The sequence below is a fragment of the Saccostrea cucullata genome, unplaced genomic scaffold (genome assembly GCF_032062105.1).
Source record: "Saccostrea cucullata isolate Sc308-1 unplaced genomic scaffold, CSIRO_AGI_Scuc_v1 ctg103, whole genome shotgun sequence".
NCBI classification, from domain to species: Eukaryota; Metazoa; Mollusca; class Bivalvia; order Ostreida; family Ostreidae; genus Saccostrea; species Saccostrea cuccullata.
The window spans coordinates 430,001-448,235 of record NW_026937060.1 but is presented as its reverse complement, the minus strand read 5'-3'; the positions used below and the strand labels follow the sequence as shown (position 1 = coordinate 448,235).

Below are 18,235 nucleotides of genomic sequence, written 5' to 3'. Positions count from 1 at the left end.
TCAATATGAGAACTGAAAAGGAATTATAGAACAAGCCTTGGTCATTCTAATATCAACAGAAATATTAAAGTTTTCAATAATTGCTGTGTCCTGTATTATCTAATTTCTAACCTTTTTTCAAGTTAATGTCAGCTAAAGAATTCCAGGTATTCCAATAATGTCAGTATATATTCTATACAAATTAAATTAAAAGCAATTTGTCTCAGTTAGATCATAGGTTCTCCTCCATTTGTTAATGAAATTATACAGTTAAATATGATAAAAATAGATCTACAGGCTGAAATATTAAAGAGTAAACTATCTTTGATAGAATCATTAAAGAGAAATTTAAAAAAAAAATGTACTAGTTTATATAATTTTAGTGATCAATAATAAATGTGCAAGTGACTTTCTTTAAAACATTAACAAAAAACAAAAAGGGAAATAAAAATAAATAGAACTTCAACATTTTTTTCCCTTTTTACACACAAAAGAATTTATCTGCTGATATAATCAAATTTGTAAGAATCAAAATGCACAACAAAACAATACACATGCTTAACACGTTTTCGAGCTATTCTGTATATTCTTTATAAATAATACCATACCCTTCCATCATTGTTGTCCGATAAATTGCTTAATATATTGATCATCATTGCACAAAGAATTATATTCAAATCAAATGAAAATATTGATCATTCCTAAGAAACATGAATAGGGACATTCAGAAAAATCCAATTTTTATTAGTACCACGTAATCGGAAAAAGGAAGAAAAATTCCTGACGATATCCAAACATTGCTGTCAATTCTGGCATTCATTGTGTAATAAAGACCCATTCAATTTGTTCAGCGACATAGTTAGTACTTTACTTATTCTTATCAAATTTGCCCTGTCTAAAAGATCTGTACTCAATGTCTCAATTACAATTTTTTAGAGATGACAATTTTGGGGAGGAAGAATGATAACTTGTTTTTACAACTCAGTTTCGATTTGATATCTTGGGAATTCCTATATATACTATTTAAACGGTTGTTCATAAATTTGTCAAATGTTTCATAAGTGATTGATTTGAAACATTGCCTTACATTCATGAGTTTGATGTTAGAGTTCATGATCTGATTTTAATTTTGTTTTATGGATATCATTCCATTAATTTCTCACAAAAAAAATCACATGGCAAATTTCAGTAAAAAGGTGTATAGAAATTTTGAAAATTAAGATAACTGAAATCAAAACCTCAATTAACCAAATATCTAGTTCATTTTTTATTATATTTTGCTTTTCTACGTATTATTTTGATCTAATTTAGTGATATTTTCATTCTTTTTAAATTCTATATTAAATGGAACCCTTTTTAATTTCTTTAACAAAAGCATGATCACTTTTTATAAAGCCCAAGGATTATAAAACTTATTAAGTTTAAGTCAAAATGTTTATGCTATACTAAAATGATGTAGAGGTAGTCAAAAATTTAAAAATTAAAAATTCAATATTCCTTAAAGTTTTTATTTGCAATTTGAGAGATGAATGCAATTAAAGTTTTGATTTAAGTATAAGTCTGTATCATGATCCTTTGGCCTGGTTTTCTGTCCTTCATCGCCTTCCTGGTTTCCGGGACAATAAACTAAACATGTCTTGGTGCGAATGAACCAAGGAACCAGTTCTCTATTTCAATTACAGCTTTATTAAAACGAGAATAGTACACAAACCAATAAAGCTCTTCTGATGTATTTTATGAATCTCTTATATTTCGATCGTGTTTTAATTATTCATTAGTAACAAGGCCTTTCACATACTGTATTTCTTTCAATTGTTAGGCAAATGACGTACTAGTATTCTGGCTTTTTTATATTCAGTTGACAGGGATAAAAAAAAAACAATGACCTGTCATGATTTAAAAGGGCAATGACTTCACTACATTTTTGAGTGGAATTCATGCTTTGGTCATTATGACATTTTCAGAAATTTAATGATTTCAATAATTTATATCATTCTACTTACGGCTTACTTCAAACCATCCGTTTTATGAAAAAAAAACTCCTAGTCATCAAAAGAATTTAAGACTTTTATTACAGAATTTTATGATTCATGCAAAGTTTTATATGCAAGCTTTTTTTATTGTAAATGTCAATGTCAATTAAATTTTGAGATTATCATTAGTATGACACATTGTGATATTAAGATCGGGTTCATGTCTTTGATCAATTTTAATCGGGATCGAGTTACAAATATTGAAATCCGGTGGAGACACGAGGTAAATGGTAATTGATAAACTGTTTCATTGACAACTTTATAAGAAAAGTATATTCAACAAAATGATGTTACATTTAGATTACTACAGAATTTTTTTTCTTTTACTTTTAATCACAGTGATTCGTTGATTTTACAATTTTAATGCCCCCTCCTTGAACTATTAACATTGCAACATATTTCATTTCTTATTAAAACTAACATTAAAATATTCTACATCAGTGAACAAATTTGCAAAGTATATTCTGATGACCAGCTTCAAACAAAATCTGTCCTTCACGTTATAAGAACTATTCTACACAGTCATTACCATTCTCATTTCATAGCACTATTCTTGTTTCCGATTTAACGTTAATTTTAATTATCATTGCACAAAGAATAATTTTCACTTCATAGTTTGTAGTGGAAATATTGATCATTCCTACATGAAAGATATAAGGAAATTCAGAATATCTCAATTCCCAATTTTTAATTAGTACCACGTAATTGGAAGAAGGTAGAAATAATGTTGACGGTATCTGGTTTCCATTCTTGAGTTTTTTGCGTGATAGAGGGCCATTAACTTTGTTTAATGACCTAGTTAGTATTCTACTAATTCTTGCCAATTTTTTTCTATCTAAGAAACATCTACTTCTGTGTCAATTGTACACTTTTTTTACAGATGACATTTTTAGGGGGGGATAATTACGTGTTTCTTTCACAGTTCAGATTTGATTCACATACTATTTTAAAGGCATTTTCATTAATCTGTCAAATATTTCTAATGTAAATGATATATTTGAAACATAGCTTTGCATCCATGAATGAAATAATTGAATCTATTTTGTTTTTGTTTTATGGATAACTTTCAATTTATTTCTTCAAAAGAAAATTAGATGATATTCATGTATTTCAATTAAAATGTTTATGTTAGCCTAAAAACTTAAGATAACTGTAATCAAAACCTTAATTAACGATTTCAATGAATTTTTAAAATTCTATTTTGTTCACTTGCGTATTTGATTTTATTTTTAATTTTAATTAAAATTATTTTAAATATTTTTAGCAAAAAGTGTTGGTATTTGAAAATTGAGAGAAGAGTGTAATCAAAATTTCACACAAGTTAACAAATTAAAAAATCATATTAATAAAAGCTTTAAATTGTCAAAGTTAGAAAATAAAACCATTGTCCAGACTCCCTGAACACAAAAACCCTTTAATTATTAAAGATCCATAGCTCTGAGGGACATTGCCTTATTGCATTCTACCGCACTACACACGATCAAAATATCATTGGCTCGTAGTTAAAAAATTTGTAAACCAGGTCACTGGCACCACCCTTTTGTAAAGGACACATTTTTTTATTCTGTAACTTGATCTGTTTTTTTATGCTCATGTTTAACTGGCTATTGTCGGGCTTGACTGACTTTTCTTGTGATTTTTACAACTCTTCGTCATTTGTATTTTTCGCTGATCGTGTATATTTTAGTTTTATTAAAAATAACATCGTTTTTATTGTTCATATAGATATTTTTAAAATTATATTAAAGGGAAATTATATCATTTTCTTAATGTTTAGGGTTTTTTATTTCAAAGTATCTTTTTTCAATCCTTAGTTTAGTTTAAATAGTTTTTATTCATGACATACAAAAAATAATACAATGAAATTTATTGAACAGCAGACAAAAGTGGCCTATATTAGTTCTCTCCATCTGAGATCAAGATACAAATGTATCAATTAATTGTACATATTTGAACTTTTACAAAGCCATGTATTATTAACTAATTTTAAAAAAAGATTACAGATTGCAAAATTTAAAAAAATGATGATAGGAGAAAGGGTTAAAGCAATAAAAATGACATTCAAAAAAGGGGAAAAGGGATGGGGGCAAAATAAGGTTAAGAACCATACATGTTCATGTTTTGTATACTTTCAATCTACATGCTTCACAATTCTTAGTACATTTTTTAATTTAGAATCTTTAAGCGCTTTTATTTTTTTCCCTTGTTTTCTTTTTAAAAATAAAATGATGTATTTGTTGGAAGAACAACATATTTCCTCTGAGATATAAACAATTATAACCATATTATTCCGTAGTGATATCTCTGGGTATGTCATGATCTGGAAAGATCATAACATGGATGTTGAAAGAAAAATAAGAATATTTATTTAAGAAACCACAAATTGAAGGTGAATGGTTTCATATTAAAATTCAGTAAAAAAAAAATTATACCTAAAATCATATTAATTTATCTTAAAAGAGTGTCATTTTTTATAAATAATCAACAAAAAGTGAAAAATATTGATTTTCTTTTAAGTGAAATTGCCTACTGACAGTTAATCTTTAATTTTCCTGGTGACACCAATAAAAAAAGAAATCAATGCCCTCTCGTGCTAAGGGGCAATGACTTCACCTGTATGTAGGATAAATTCTGGTCGGGGTTATTTTGACATTTGAAATTTAATATATCTACTTCCGGGCTTGCTTAGTATGACTTTGCTAGTTTCTTCGCTCTTAATCTATAATCTTTAACATTTTTGTGAATGAATTTTCTAGCAAGGAACAATAATTTTTACTCCATTAAATTTCAAAGGAAGATTTCTTATTTAATTCGCTTTTAGTAACTCGGGTATTCCCATTTTGAAGAATTACAATACTTATTATATCTATATTTTGCTAATTAAATGACAAATGTAGGATATATTACTGATCATGACAAGGAGCACACGGCAGGTGTGACCGGTCGGCAGGGGATGCTTACTCCTCCATGGCGCCTGATCCCGCCTCTGATGTTTTGGGGTCCATGTTTGCTCTGCTCTTATTTTGTATTGTTTGATGGACTTTGAGATTGAATACTGTTCGTTATCTCCATATCCTTCCTTATCATGAAGCAATTGTATAAGAATTATAGATTGACTGTATTTTGTTTTATGTCCCATTCGAGAATTTTTCTTTCATACAGAGATGTCACCAGTTATCAAGATTTTTCTGTATTTGCCAATACTACACTTCAACACTTGTAATAATATATGTTTAAAGCATGTATGTACAACTTGAATAGGGCATCTTCATTGAAAATCAAAAGACATCCATTTTTTCTATGTCAATATCTTGAATATTTATTACTTATCGTACATTGAACTAAATGTAAATAAAGCGTAAGGGATTGTGTTCAATCTTTCATATAATTATAACAGAGAATAAGACAACTCATAAAAGATCAATTTTTTATTACTTCATTCAAAAAATTAAGGTCTCATTTGCCTAATGACACACTGACCTACATTCACCGCTTTGATAAAGAGAGAAAATCGATTCAATCTGGATACAAGTTTTGCATACCAACAGGCCAATGACCTTTCACTTTTGGTTGACCTTTTATGACATCTGTGTCTTTTAATTATAGTTTCTTTTACGATATCAACCCTCTTTGACTTGGCTGTTTCATTTGTAATCGATTGAATACTCTTTGACATCTGCTAAGTCTAGCTTGTAATAAACGTTTATTAAACTGTTTTGAAGTGAACTATAGATGATTATATATTAACAAAAATGAAAGTGTAATGTAGGCAGGCCAATGAACCAATATTGTTTTTGTTTAAACAAAGGGGGATGCAAATACATATAAGCAAATTAATATTATAGTTATCTAAAGTTTACTGTAGTTAACTTAGTTAACAGTAGTTAACGGAAGTATTTTTGTTAGGGCTTGTTTAATGTGGTGTTCTTTTTTGTTGTGCCTTTTCAAATCTTCTGGCATGTGGATTTAAATCAAAATATGAAGAAAGATATATAAATGATGTGCAACATACAGTAAGCAAGGGTACACAAATGAGGGTCTTTGGAAATTTGTCTTGGGTATTCCAAAGATTGCCGATTATTAATTGAAAGGAACAATCTTCAAATATAACGAGGGGGACGAAACAATGCAGAACTTTATTTCTCTAGACTTTAAACTATTTCTCTGCATCATTCCGCGATATCAATAATTTTCTCCAAGGTTAGAAATCGATACCCTATTGTTTTAATTCTCAGTGGAAAATATCAAGGACTTTTGAATTACTGTTTGTCTTATACAAAACGTTTAAATCGGTAAAAATAGTTAGAAGATTGAATAGCGTTTTTCTGTTATTTTTAAAGCCAGATCTTGACCAAAACCGGGAGTAAAATTGTAGCTAATAATTAATATGAAATGTGAACCGATGCATCTTGAAATCCAAAATGACAATTTTCATATCTTTTGTCCACGAAAATACAGATAGAAAATGTCTTTAAAAAGTGCAATTTTTAGCATTTGTTTGATTGATGTGTGCATTCAGATATTCCTAGAAAAACATAATAAATGTACTTTAAATGCACCATATCCTGAAAAAATTCGCCTATGATCAGATATACGGATTGACTACATCATCAAAGGTGCATAAGAGTTTACAACAGACATTAAAGATAATAGATCATTGTTTCTACAGCGAACTTATGATACTCAGGCAGTTTTTATTTATTGTTACTCAAGTTCGAAAGAACGTATTTCAAAACTACGTGTAGGGTGCAATAAATATACTGTTTTTATGGGTGGCACTTTTGCTATCTGATCCTCCATTTTTTTGCACAGAGTTACAGATCTATAACAAGGTAATTTAAAGTCATCGAATAAAATTCTGAAAATATGCAAGCGTTAAATGGTTTTATTGAAGAAAATGAGTGCATTTTAATTGTATAAAATATCACAATTATAAATATTCATATAAATAGTCCGTAATTACGGGAAGTCCATGTATTATTTGAGTCGAGGACACGAAAGATTTTATGAACAAAGAAAAGAATATGATAAATAATATGATAATAGTATACATAAAGTGAAAATAATCTTTAAGATAAACTTGCAACATTAAATCGTAACATATGACTATAACACACACAAATTTTTTTTTTTTTTTTTTTATGTAAATTGACAAGATATATTTCATTTCATGATCATTTCCTTTATATGTAAATATTGAATTTTCTTTTATGTTTAAAATCTGAAAAACATAACATGACAAGAAATATATTTGAATGTTATGATGATCGTATGAATATTTGATGAGGACACACATATAAAATTACCTGAGTCACTGTCCTAGTTACAAAGGACTTAATCGTTTCCCGATTTTGCCTTTCCCTCAAGCTTTTAAAAGAATACAATTTGTATGTATTTATTTTACTTAAGTTACACTTTAAATCTTCATCAATGCTTGATTCCAAAGTACGCGTATATCCAATGCTGAAATCGGCATGATAGATTAATACAGTTTATTTGTAACAAAATGCTGTATATTCTTTTGTTTTTCTTAATTTGCGAAGATATGCCTAATCTTCATGTTTTTTGGGGGGCTGATACATTTTATACCCATTTCCAATATCCGTAAACTTCCCACTATGTAAAGAATACGACTCTTCATTTCCTTGAGTATAATTATTTATTTTCTGTTGTGAGTGATCGTCCAGAGGGGGGAGTTTTTCTCGTAAATTTGGAGGAGTTGGTAACGGTCTAGGGGCTCCTTCTGGTCGGGTGTTTTGGGAATCCCTTTGGAGATCCCCAGAGGAATGTTCTACTTTTGTCATTTCCGAATTATGGATGCAAGGACTTATTGCATATAAAAATAAGGGCAAAAAGAAGGCAGCGTGTATAAGACCAAACCCTATGACAAGAAACATCAGAATACCAAATGAATTAAATATGTAACTTCGTGAAAATGCAAGCATAAATATTCCTAACAGTGTTGAAATTGCTGCATTCACGATTGGACCACCAGACCTATCCATAGCGTTTTCTAAAATGATTTTTCTACTTTCCCCCTCAACTGAAATAAACGCATGACAGATGTGGACGCTAAAATCTACAGAAAAACCAACACTCATGACCAGATGGATCATGGTTATAGAACTCAAAGTGAGGTCCCAGTAGTACATAAATCCAAATATACCAGCTAGAATGCTAATTAGGGTTATACACACAATAATAACAACTCTTATATCTGGCATGAAAATGAAGGTAACAACAAGCATGACGGCCACAGCTATGCCTACAGTCTGTAGGGTACTTGCTAGAATTTGCACGTATTGTTCAAAAAAGACAAAAGCTGGGGTATAAATTATGCACGGAAGGTTAGCCTTGTCCGATATTTCACGCATGCGCTTCATAAAATCGCCTTGTTCCGTGGATGTTTTCATGTTTTGGGCCTTTAAATGAACCCTGGATGACAATATTTTCTTGTTAGTTGTATCTAAAAATAAATCGTTTGTAAACGACTGCCCACCCGGTGATCCCAAAAAGGTGATAAGGCCAGTAACAAAGTTTGCTTCTGATGAAGAGTCATAAACCGCAGATTTGTTGTAGCTATCCAACCAATTGATTTCAACGTTACCGTCGATATAACTGTCCGATTTCATCTGTGATATGACCGAGTTCAATAAATCCTGTGTTCCTGTCCTGTGATAATCTTGGACTTTTGTCACGCAAATGGTAATGATAGGTTCGGTAGTATAATAATTTTCGTCCCAAAGACTGTATTTATAAAAATATGAATCTTTTGAGGCTAAATTGAATAGCTGTAGACCTTGTTGAAGGTTAATACAGCCATAAATGGAAGCCCCAAGGTAAGTAAGGAAGACAAAAACGACAATGATTTTCCCTATTGTATGATTCAAAACAAAAAGAATAAATTTTTTGGGGTATTTTTCCATGGGACTTTCAACATCAAGCCTCGTTTCTGGAATTGATCCAGCAACTAAATTAATAAAACATTTTGATTTCCCTTCCTTTTCATAATCTTCCCTTCTTTTCACGACCATGCAGGAGCAACAGTAATGCCTTTTCTCTAGGGTTCTTTGTTCATTTATTCTTATAGCTGGACTCAAAAAGAAAAGCTGATTTAAGTAGCAGAAGAACACGGAAACCCCTGAAACGAATGAAAAAAAAAATCAAAAATTGAAAACCCGTAATTCCTTGTAGTAATTACATATCTATGACAATTTGTTAAAATGGTTTAAAATGCCTTGCATTAAAAATAGGGTAATTTGTACCTATGGTAATTAACTTTTGTGTTTAAATACCTGTATAAATGCAGAAGTTCCTTATACTTTTGAAAACAGAGGTTGCACCGATAACAAAAGCCAACAAATCGGTAAGAGACGTTATAGTAATGGCAACTCCACTCTTTTTCATCATAAACTCCATTCTTTCCTTTATGGATACTTTTGTGAGCGGCGGGGCGTCCGCCATTCCCGACATGAGAATAAACATGTCGTCAATTCCAATACCTAATAATACAAATGTACTACTGAAGAATTTCAAACCTAAAAAACATGTCATTAGACAGAAGCATGTAGCTCATCTAGAAATATGGATGTTCACTCCTCCATGGCACCTGATCCCACCTCTGATGGTTTGGAGGTCTGTGTTTGCTCTGCTCCTATTTTATAATGTGTTATAAACTTTTGAGCTCGAATACTGTTCGTTATCTCCACAAATTTCACAGAAACGGCACATAGAATAAAGGACATTTTTAATAAAATTGAATTTAAATTTTTTTTTTCCAATATACACACATAAAAGGATTACTAATTTTTAAAAAGTAGGACATTTCAACCTTGCCAACTATAATTCAAATGACCAACTACTCACCAACAACCAAGAATGGCATTACACCAACAATATTAGTGAATTCAACTCCACAAGCACTGACAAATCCAAACGCAGAAGCAATGGCCAAAACTGGTGCAAGAATTCCAGCAAATCCCAAATTCATGCGATTGGCCACGTTGTTACAGTTAATGGTTAATGAGGCGATCGAGGCATACGTCATCATCAGAGCGAAAGTTACTGAAAAGAATTTTATATCGCTATTTGTGTTAGCGTTCAGTTCGGTTTCAAGCGACTCTGAATATGTATAAGCAATATCTGTAAGATTGGTTTGTAGATTTTCAAGTCTAGATACAAAAGCTTTTTCCCATGATTTCGATAGTTCTCGCATTGATGCATTGCTTTTGAGGTAGTATTGCAATTTAACGCCAATCGTGGAATTCAACATTCCGTTTTTCGAAACAGCTTTTGCAAGAAAGGGAGAAAGCGTGTATTGTCCGAAGAAAGGATACGTAACGTTATTTATCACAAAATTGTCCTGAAATGGTTTTGATAAAATGACAGATCCGGAGATCGCCTGTAGAGGATCGGTCCCTGCTGCTAAGTCATTATAGGTGTACACAGTTCCGGCGGAATCCGTTACAGAAATGGTGGTATTTATAATATTGTGGATGTTATTTATTTCGTCCACATAAGCCTGGGTCTTTATATCTGTCCCTTGTTTTGAGATGATCATCACGCTGCCGTATAATCCAAAATCGGTGAGTTGATACGAACGAAAGTTACCGTTTGTTGGGTCTCCATAAAGGTTTCGTATTTCTGCTCGGTCCTGTATCGCTTGGCTATTCATAGGAGTATAAAGTTTTTCGACATCATTTTCAACTTCAATCCTAATCAATCCGATTGGCAATAGCAAGTTGACGATAATACAGCAAATCATTATTTGAACTGGATAATTCGAAACGAAGGTTCCGATTTTGCCAAAGGCCTTGTGCAACAATTCCTCCCATTTTGTATGGCATTTTTTGCAGCATGAGATACATCTACATGACATTTTTCCTGAAAATATTTTTTTTTAAAAATACATTCATAAATAAAAAAAAACAGGGTTTTTTTTTCGAGTTTCTGAAGTTTGTTCAATATTGAATGCACTAATCTCATGGGTACTCTTTATACCTTGCTTGACAAAGATCCGAGTTCATAAAAACTATAATGCTTTGTAAAAAGGATATATTTTGTTATCAAAAAATGGTCATATTTTTTACTAAGGTTATTTCAAGGTCTATCACTGTTTTCTTCAATCCGTTTTCAATTTAACTTCATACATTTATAATGAAGTTCTAAAGAACCGATTGCATCTGTCCTTACAATAAAATGCTCATATTTCTTTTTTCCATAGGGACACACCCTTTTGTTTTTGTTTTTCATTCATTGAGAGAAAATAAAAGTATTACAGGTTCCTTTACATAAATGTGTTAATTTAATTTATGTAGAATATTCTCGGCTGATTTTATACTACTTGAACATTTGAGAAATTGAACATACTTGAAAATTGTAATAATAAAATGTCTTTGACTACTACTTAATTACCGTTTGTCCCATGTCATTTATAAAATATAATTTTTTGTTTTGCTTGTATGTTTAATTTTGTAATTTATTTTTGGTTTGTTTTTTTGCTTCAGTTTTTAGGTTTTTTATTTAATTTTCTTCCCTTTCCTCTTTTTTTTTTAAAAAAATTCACTTTTAATTTATTTTCATTATTTGTTTGATTATTTTTTGACATACGGATTTGCTTGCATAGAAGCATTTATCAGGAATAAAGTAATTTTTACCACGACTTACAAAGCAGCAGATTATCTTTAAAGATCAACAAAAAATAAATAGAAACGAAATCATAAGATCATCAAAAGATTCAAAATCGAAATCGATTTTATTCATTTATTATTTATGTAGAAAATTTGCAGGAAAATAAAATGTTGGAAGTTTACTTGCAAAAGATGATGTATATATATTGAGCATGCGCATTGTCATAAGTATTAACATTTATATTCCTCATATTTATCTCGTTATGAGATCTATGGTGTCATATGTATATGTTATATGCCAATTTTTGCAAACATATATGAATTTTTAAACATTTTGAATTATTATATTAATATATTAAAAAATGGTATATATTTTTGGTTTCTAACTTTCATTAAGTGCATATTGTATTTAAACATGTAGGTAACATTTTTTTTAAAAACTTTATCACAACTTCCGTTGAAATAAGCAATAAAGGTAACCAATTTCTTTTGTCAAATTTTTCTTCAAAAGGAAGAAAATATAATAATAGTGATTTAAGCATCATATTCAGTAATAAAGATGACCCTTATCATTTTTTGTGCTAAATAGTACCTAAAATGTTGGGTTCATGTAACAGATGATAACAGACTGCCGTGATCGATCTAAAACAGTCTATAAACATTACAATTTTATGAGAAGGGCATAAAATAGAAACTTCTTGGAAATTCCAGGAATATTAAATCAGGGGTCTATATCCGCTTTTAACCGGTCTCACCCGCCGTGAGCTTTGACTACGAAACTCTCTGTAATCAATTAAGAATAAACCAAATTTTTAACTTTTATAAATAGGCAACAACATGTTTAATCAATTTTATAATGCTACATACAATGTTTAAAACTATATATAATTTTCATGGACATGTATATCTTTTGGGGATTTTAGGAAAAAAAATTACTATTGCACAGAAAAATTATGTTTACCTCTATGTAGAGCTGAGCAAAGAAAAATGAAACGGTTTTGTTGAAAGATAAACAAAGCGATGGTTCTATCAAATACATTGTAACTAATTGACATATTTTGTTGATTTGAATTCACATCAAGGTATTTTTTTTTACGAAAACGTTTGAAAGTAAATGAATTCCACGAACTGAAAAAATACCTTACCTTTTTCTTGAGAGAGATATCCAGCAAGCAACACCCAACGTCGATTTAAAATCTTAACCTAACTTTTAAGCTCAATCTCACATGAGGAAAACATATATTTCCTTTGCCTGGGGTTTATTAATAGCCTGAAGCACTGAGAGATCCCGGTTTCCAAGGAAAAAATGTCTGACTGCTAAAATGATATAAAAATATCGATTCCCTTGGATCGCATGACGTGTATTAAGGCGGATACATGAACAATTTAAAACAAACGTTTGCCAGAGCTTCACGATTCAGTGATTCAGGTGACCTATTTTCAAGGCATAAATAATGTGTGGATATTGTTCGGGTATACTACCGGGTTTTTTCTTACAAGCATAGACATCACAATGTTTAATTGTTAATCATTACATGAGTTCGTGGAAATCTTTTGGGGGGTATTTATCAAGTGGTGGTTTAATAAAATTAACATATTGTCTGAATGCCGGTGTAAATAAAAATAATGAAAGAAAAAAAATTCCTACATTCACTTCTTTGTGGTGTCATATTTCAGTACAGCTCTAGCTTAGAGAATTAACAAGAGTGCTGATCTGTTTACTTGATATATATGAATTATTCCTCATAATTTATTATACTAGCACGAAAATATAAATTCCAGGCATGTGTCAAACTTATGTTGTCCAATCATTGTTATAACAAAACGAATTATCCCATATCAACGGGAATGCAATGGTAAATGTTTGTTTATACATTGATTTTCGAACTTCGGTATCTCGAGTACCACTAGGTTATAGAAGTGATTTTTGAAGACGCGATATGCTTTCCCAATAAAAAAAAATATGGAGATAACGAATAGTATTCAAGCTCAACAGTCAATTAAACAATACAAATCAGGAGCTGGGCAAACATGAACCTTCAGAACATCAGATGGGATCAGTGTCATTCAGGAGTGAGCATCCCCTACCGACCGGTCAAATCCGCAGCGTGTTTCTTGTCACGATCGGGAAATAACGGGAAATTCCGTCGACAATTCAGCATTATATAATGGCCTAGCAATTCGTAAGAAAAATATCAGTCAGCATTCGATTTAATGATAAATTGTATTGGTTAACAAGGTCATCGTAACGAGACTTTAAATGAAACTGCTGATATATTTTTGTTTCAGCATCTTTTTGTCAAATAATTACCTCGTTTAAGAAATTGTTCATTCGTACATCATGCTCTCGCATATTGAAATGAGCTCCTTCGTCAACATTCTATAAAATTTTACTTATGTTAAATCCTATGATATATCACGGATATTTAATTTCTCCGTCTCATTGAGTTCAAGATAAGATGTTTGGCTGTATTAAATAACGGTGAAAAATGCATTTTAGCAAAAATTATGTACATGTATCCATATCAATTAAATTTGTTGTTAATAATAATTGGTTATATGAAATAAACAATATTTGAAATAAAATATTTTATAAAAATGAAACAATAAATAGAAATGTTTTAAACAAGTACGGTATAAGTTTATCTATATATTTTCCCCAAGTTAATCTATTTATTTTCAAAAATAAGTACACAAAAGAGAATTTAAGAATTTATTTTCATTAAATGTGATTTCAAATATTTTTATCTCTTACGAACATTGGTCTTATGTTAGAAAAGGATCATCTTTATTGCAACGATGCTTTATACTTTCAAAACGGACAGAGACAATGAACATTGTTCAATCTCATAAATCTAGTTAACAAAATGAAAGCCAAAAGAGATATTTCAAACTAACGATGATTTATTTAATGAATCCTGTTTTACTATTCTTTCGCCATAATGATTTTTTCTTTGATGGCGTTTTTTTAATGACAGTCTTTAATGATGTCGATGTGCATTGGTCGCTAATGATTAAACAAGTAACGCGCGGTTGTAAAAAAAAAATTATTAAAACCAAATATATATATATATATATATATATATATATATATATATATATATATATATATATATATATATATATATATATATATATATATATATATATATATATATATATATATATATATCCTTTTATATATATATTTTCAAATTCATATTAACACTCGGTTGTAGTTATAGAAAACAATAAATAAAACCAAATATATTCTGAATTTTCAATCTTTGGAAGAAAGGTGTATTCTTTTATTACCAAGATAGTAAGGCATGTTTAATCTTGAGCTTATGCAATATTTGCACTGACAAATGTACATTTCACATTATATTTTTTAGCGATAAAGCAATACGTTATTACTTTTTGAGGTATGTTAATTTAAAGATTAAAAATCTCTTAGAAAGTATATTGTCCTTTCTGATATATTTTATTTTATCAAATAAAATCTGCAACATGACTATTTCAAATAAAATACCAGGTATGTCAGAAAGGACAATATCTATAGGGATGAATATTCTTTAACATGCAAACATAAAGTTCAACAAAATTGTTGTTTCCATGGTTTTATCATCGGTCAAGATTTGTGTGGTTTTTCTGGTGTTAGTTTTGCCATGCACCTAATACACAGCTAGGTGCCTACATGTACCTCTTTCTGAAGTATAGAATTTCCTTAAATTATAAGAGTTCGTACTGTCAATCGGTAATCACTTTTAATTGTATTTTAGCATCTGAATTCTGGTGTGTTTTTAAAACATTTTTTTTTTCACAGCCAAAGCCTATAAACTTTATCAATCAGTTTCATCCCTGTTCTCAAAATGTACGGTAAGCTGTAAAGGCAATTTTGCACCAAATCTCTTTTCAGGCTAGGATAATTAAGGAATCTGATACCACTATTAACTTAATCATTCATTATGATACAAACCTTACATGCATTGAAGAAAATCGATCGTCAAATAATACGTTCTATAGATTTCTGCAGACAAATTTTCGGAAAAGCCATTACTTGTCTAAAGTGTTTTATCTTCCTTGTTAAAGTTTATTTTTGTCGTTACATTCGTTTACAAATCTAATTTCCATATTTCTTAAGTCATTAAAATTTTAACACAGTTGATACATCAAAAAGAAAATATGCACTGTAACTTTATTTACTTTTTGAACGTTTTTTTTTTTTTGTTTTTTTTTTTTGTTTTTGTTTTTTGTCTTATCTTTCTTTTGTCTTTATAGCTATCAGTGTTTATGTTAAACAGGTTTAAATTAATTTTTGGCATAAACAATATTTAGATTATTTTATCTCAAATATGTTCAGTGTTAATCCATTTAATCAGAATGAAGCAGGCGAAGTTAGATCATTTGATAAACCAGTTGACTCACCACGTTTATTACTATAAGAAACTTAATTATTAACAGGATAATGTCATGATTTGGGCTTTAATTTCTGAATTTAAAAAAAAAATATTGAATTGCCTCTGTTTATACCAAGATTCATTTCAATTCAGACAAAGGCATAATATAATTGAATGTTTATTTTTTTCATTTTTCAGCAGTTTAAGAGGTGAGGAAGTTCGCATTCATAATTCACACAAAGATGTCTGTATATTACTTTTAGAATTCTAAAGTATGTGGCAATTAAATTTTCTAATACAGTATTCAAATTGTGCACATTGTCATTACAGTGACACTAGACTAAATGAATTCAAAATGGTAGATTTTTGTTTTGATGAGAGTTGAAATCGATATAGATAGATTTGCTTGAATAAGGATTTTTCCATTATCTTTACATTCCGGACGTAACCACAATTAAAGGAAATGAACAATGCACAAAATATTTCTTTTTCTCCCATATTTGAACACTTCTTGAACTTGGAAATAAAGTGTTGATATTTATCGTGTATAGAAATCAAATTTCAATCAACGAAAGCGAATTTGTTCGAGAAATTTTAATTCTTTCAGTATATTTTTGATAAAAAACAATGGATATTATATTATATTATATATATAAAACATTTAAAAATACATATTACCTGAAATATTGGCTTTCTTTTCCGATTTTAGTTCGGGGTTCTCCCTGGGCCAAAAATTGCTAACGTTCATGGTAACATCTAAAATGAAGAATATTTACTTTTGTATTGGTTTCTGGGGGAAGGGTTTGGGAGATTTTAAATATCAAGAGAACACTAAGCTTCGAGAGAAACTATAGTTTTAAATTTCGTCCCCGTATTGATCAGGAGGCTCGGGTTATAGGTGATATGGGTTATAGATGAATTATTATCAATGCCAATAGTGTGTCTGTCACAACAATCGACACTGGACAAAAGTTTCCCACGCAAAGTACAAAAAACTTGACACGTCATGGATTTTTGGAAAAGACGTTATTAATTGTTGGGGGGTTTTGTCTCCTGAAGAAAAGTGTATGCATTTTCTTAAAAAGGAAGTTATCGCAATAAATTACACCAAATGAACTTTTTTCCAGATAACGGAAGGTTCTCAGCCAAATTTTTAAATGCGGCCTTTTTGTGACTTTGAAACAAAATTAGACTTCTTATATTTTTTTGATATGAAAAGGTTATACTAACATAGTTTAGATAAAGATAAGCTTTTTAAGGCATGATAACTTCAGCTAGAAGAAAAAATAGGTAAACATATTTTTAGAAAAAATGAATAACATTGTTTTTCAAATTACGAAATTAAAATCACAAGCAACATCTTTACCTTTTATCCAGTAAAAATATACACAAATGGCCGAAATGATTTAGTTTCAATTATAACGGAATGCTTATTGCTATGACTTTGTTATTGCCAATTGTTAATATTTTTCTGTTTTATATCATATTTGAAATTTTCCTTATTTTAATGAATTTGATAGAACAGTTGAACACTTCTCATCAAGTAGAAAAAAAAACTCCAATTTCACAAGTAAGGACATATGATTATATTTTTTGCAGATAACATTTGTCTTAAAAGGGAAGCATTTAAGAAAGCCTTTTTCTTCTTTACATTCATTTCTTCATGCAGTTTAATTCAACATGCTACAAACAACAAAATAAAGTATGCAAGGATTAAGATATATTTTAGACATATTATTGGTTCAATGTAGTAAATGGTGAACATTCAATATCTCTAAATTAACCAATTTGTACATCCTCTAGACTTTCCATGATATTCAAATTCTTATTCTTTAATGATCATCATTATACCTAAAAAGAAATTTTGAAAGAAGAAAGGAGACGTTTTCCAGTTAAAGTTAGTCAGTGAACTATTTAAACATAAAGGTCATATTTTTATGACGTTTTGCATTCGAAATATGTTCATTATAAAACTGAATATAAAAGGTATTTGAATGACTCAAAATAATTATTGATACCAAGAAAACATTTAGAAATGCTGAATAACATCATGAAAATCAATGCAATTCCTTTTTTGTTTCAATTTTAATCATCCAAAAATTTTCATTCCAATAGTTTTTTGAAATTGTCACATACATTAATGTAATATTCCAGTTGTTTAAATCCAATCTTTCCAAGCTTGGGTTTGCAAATGGTGGGAACACTAGCAAAATAA

At 29.8% G+C, this 18,235-nt stretch overlaps 1 protein-coding gene across 3 annotated transcripts; it reads right to left on the bottom strand.

Annotated features, from left to right (window-relative positions):
* Window positions 1-7,234: 7,234 nt before the first annotated feature.
* On the bottom strand, window positions 7,235-16,795 carry LOC134247154 (patched domain-containing protein 3-like). 3 transcript variants are annotated; one of them, XM_062729493.1, is made up of 4 exons: window positions 16,699-16,795; window positions 9,879-10,895; window positions 9,308-9,514; window positions 7,235-9,153 (listed from the first exon to the last, which is right to left on the bottom strand). In XM_062729493.1, exons 1-4 carry the CDS (start codon window positions 16,766-16,768, stop codon window positions 7,562-7,564), a joined length of 2,886 nt encoding a protein of 961 aa, XP_062585477.1. In that variant the 5' UTR covers window positions 16,769-16,795; the 3' UTR covers window positions 7,235-7,561. The 3 variants fall into 3 exon arrangements, with proteins under 3 accessions (XP_062585477.1, XP_062585478.1, XP_062585479.1); XM_062729494.1 differs by lacking the exon at window positions 16,699-16,795 and adding an exon at window positions 12,787-13,066 and having other exon boundaries at window positions 7,236-9,153; XM_062729495.1 differs by lacking the exon at window positions 16,699-16,795 and adding an exon at window positions 12,603-12,635 and having other exon boundaries at window positions 7,236-9,153.
* Window positions 16,796-18,235: the final 1,440 nt, after the last annotated feature.

What these genes read in the sequence shown, in the direction of transcription:
- LOC134247154 (XM_062729493.1), bottom strand. Translation starts at nt 16,768, where the DNA reads ATGAACGTTAGCAATTTTTGGCCCAGGGAGAACCCCGAACTAAAATCG. An exon ending in AAAGAAAGCCAATATTTCAG is followed by an intron (nt 10,896 to 16,698) that starts GTAATATGTATT and finishes AAATATTTTCAG; the next exon opens with GAAAAATGTCATGTAGATGT. An exon ending in AATGCCATTCTTGGTTGTTG is followed by an intron (nt 9,515 to 9,878) that starts GTGAGTAGTTGG and finishes TTGTATTATTAG; the next exon opens with GTATTGGAATTGACGACATG.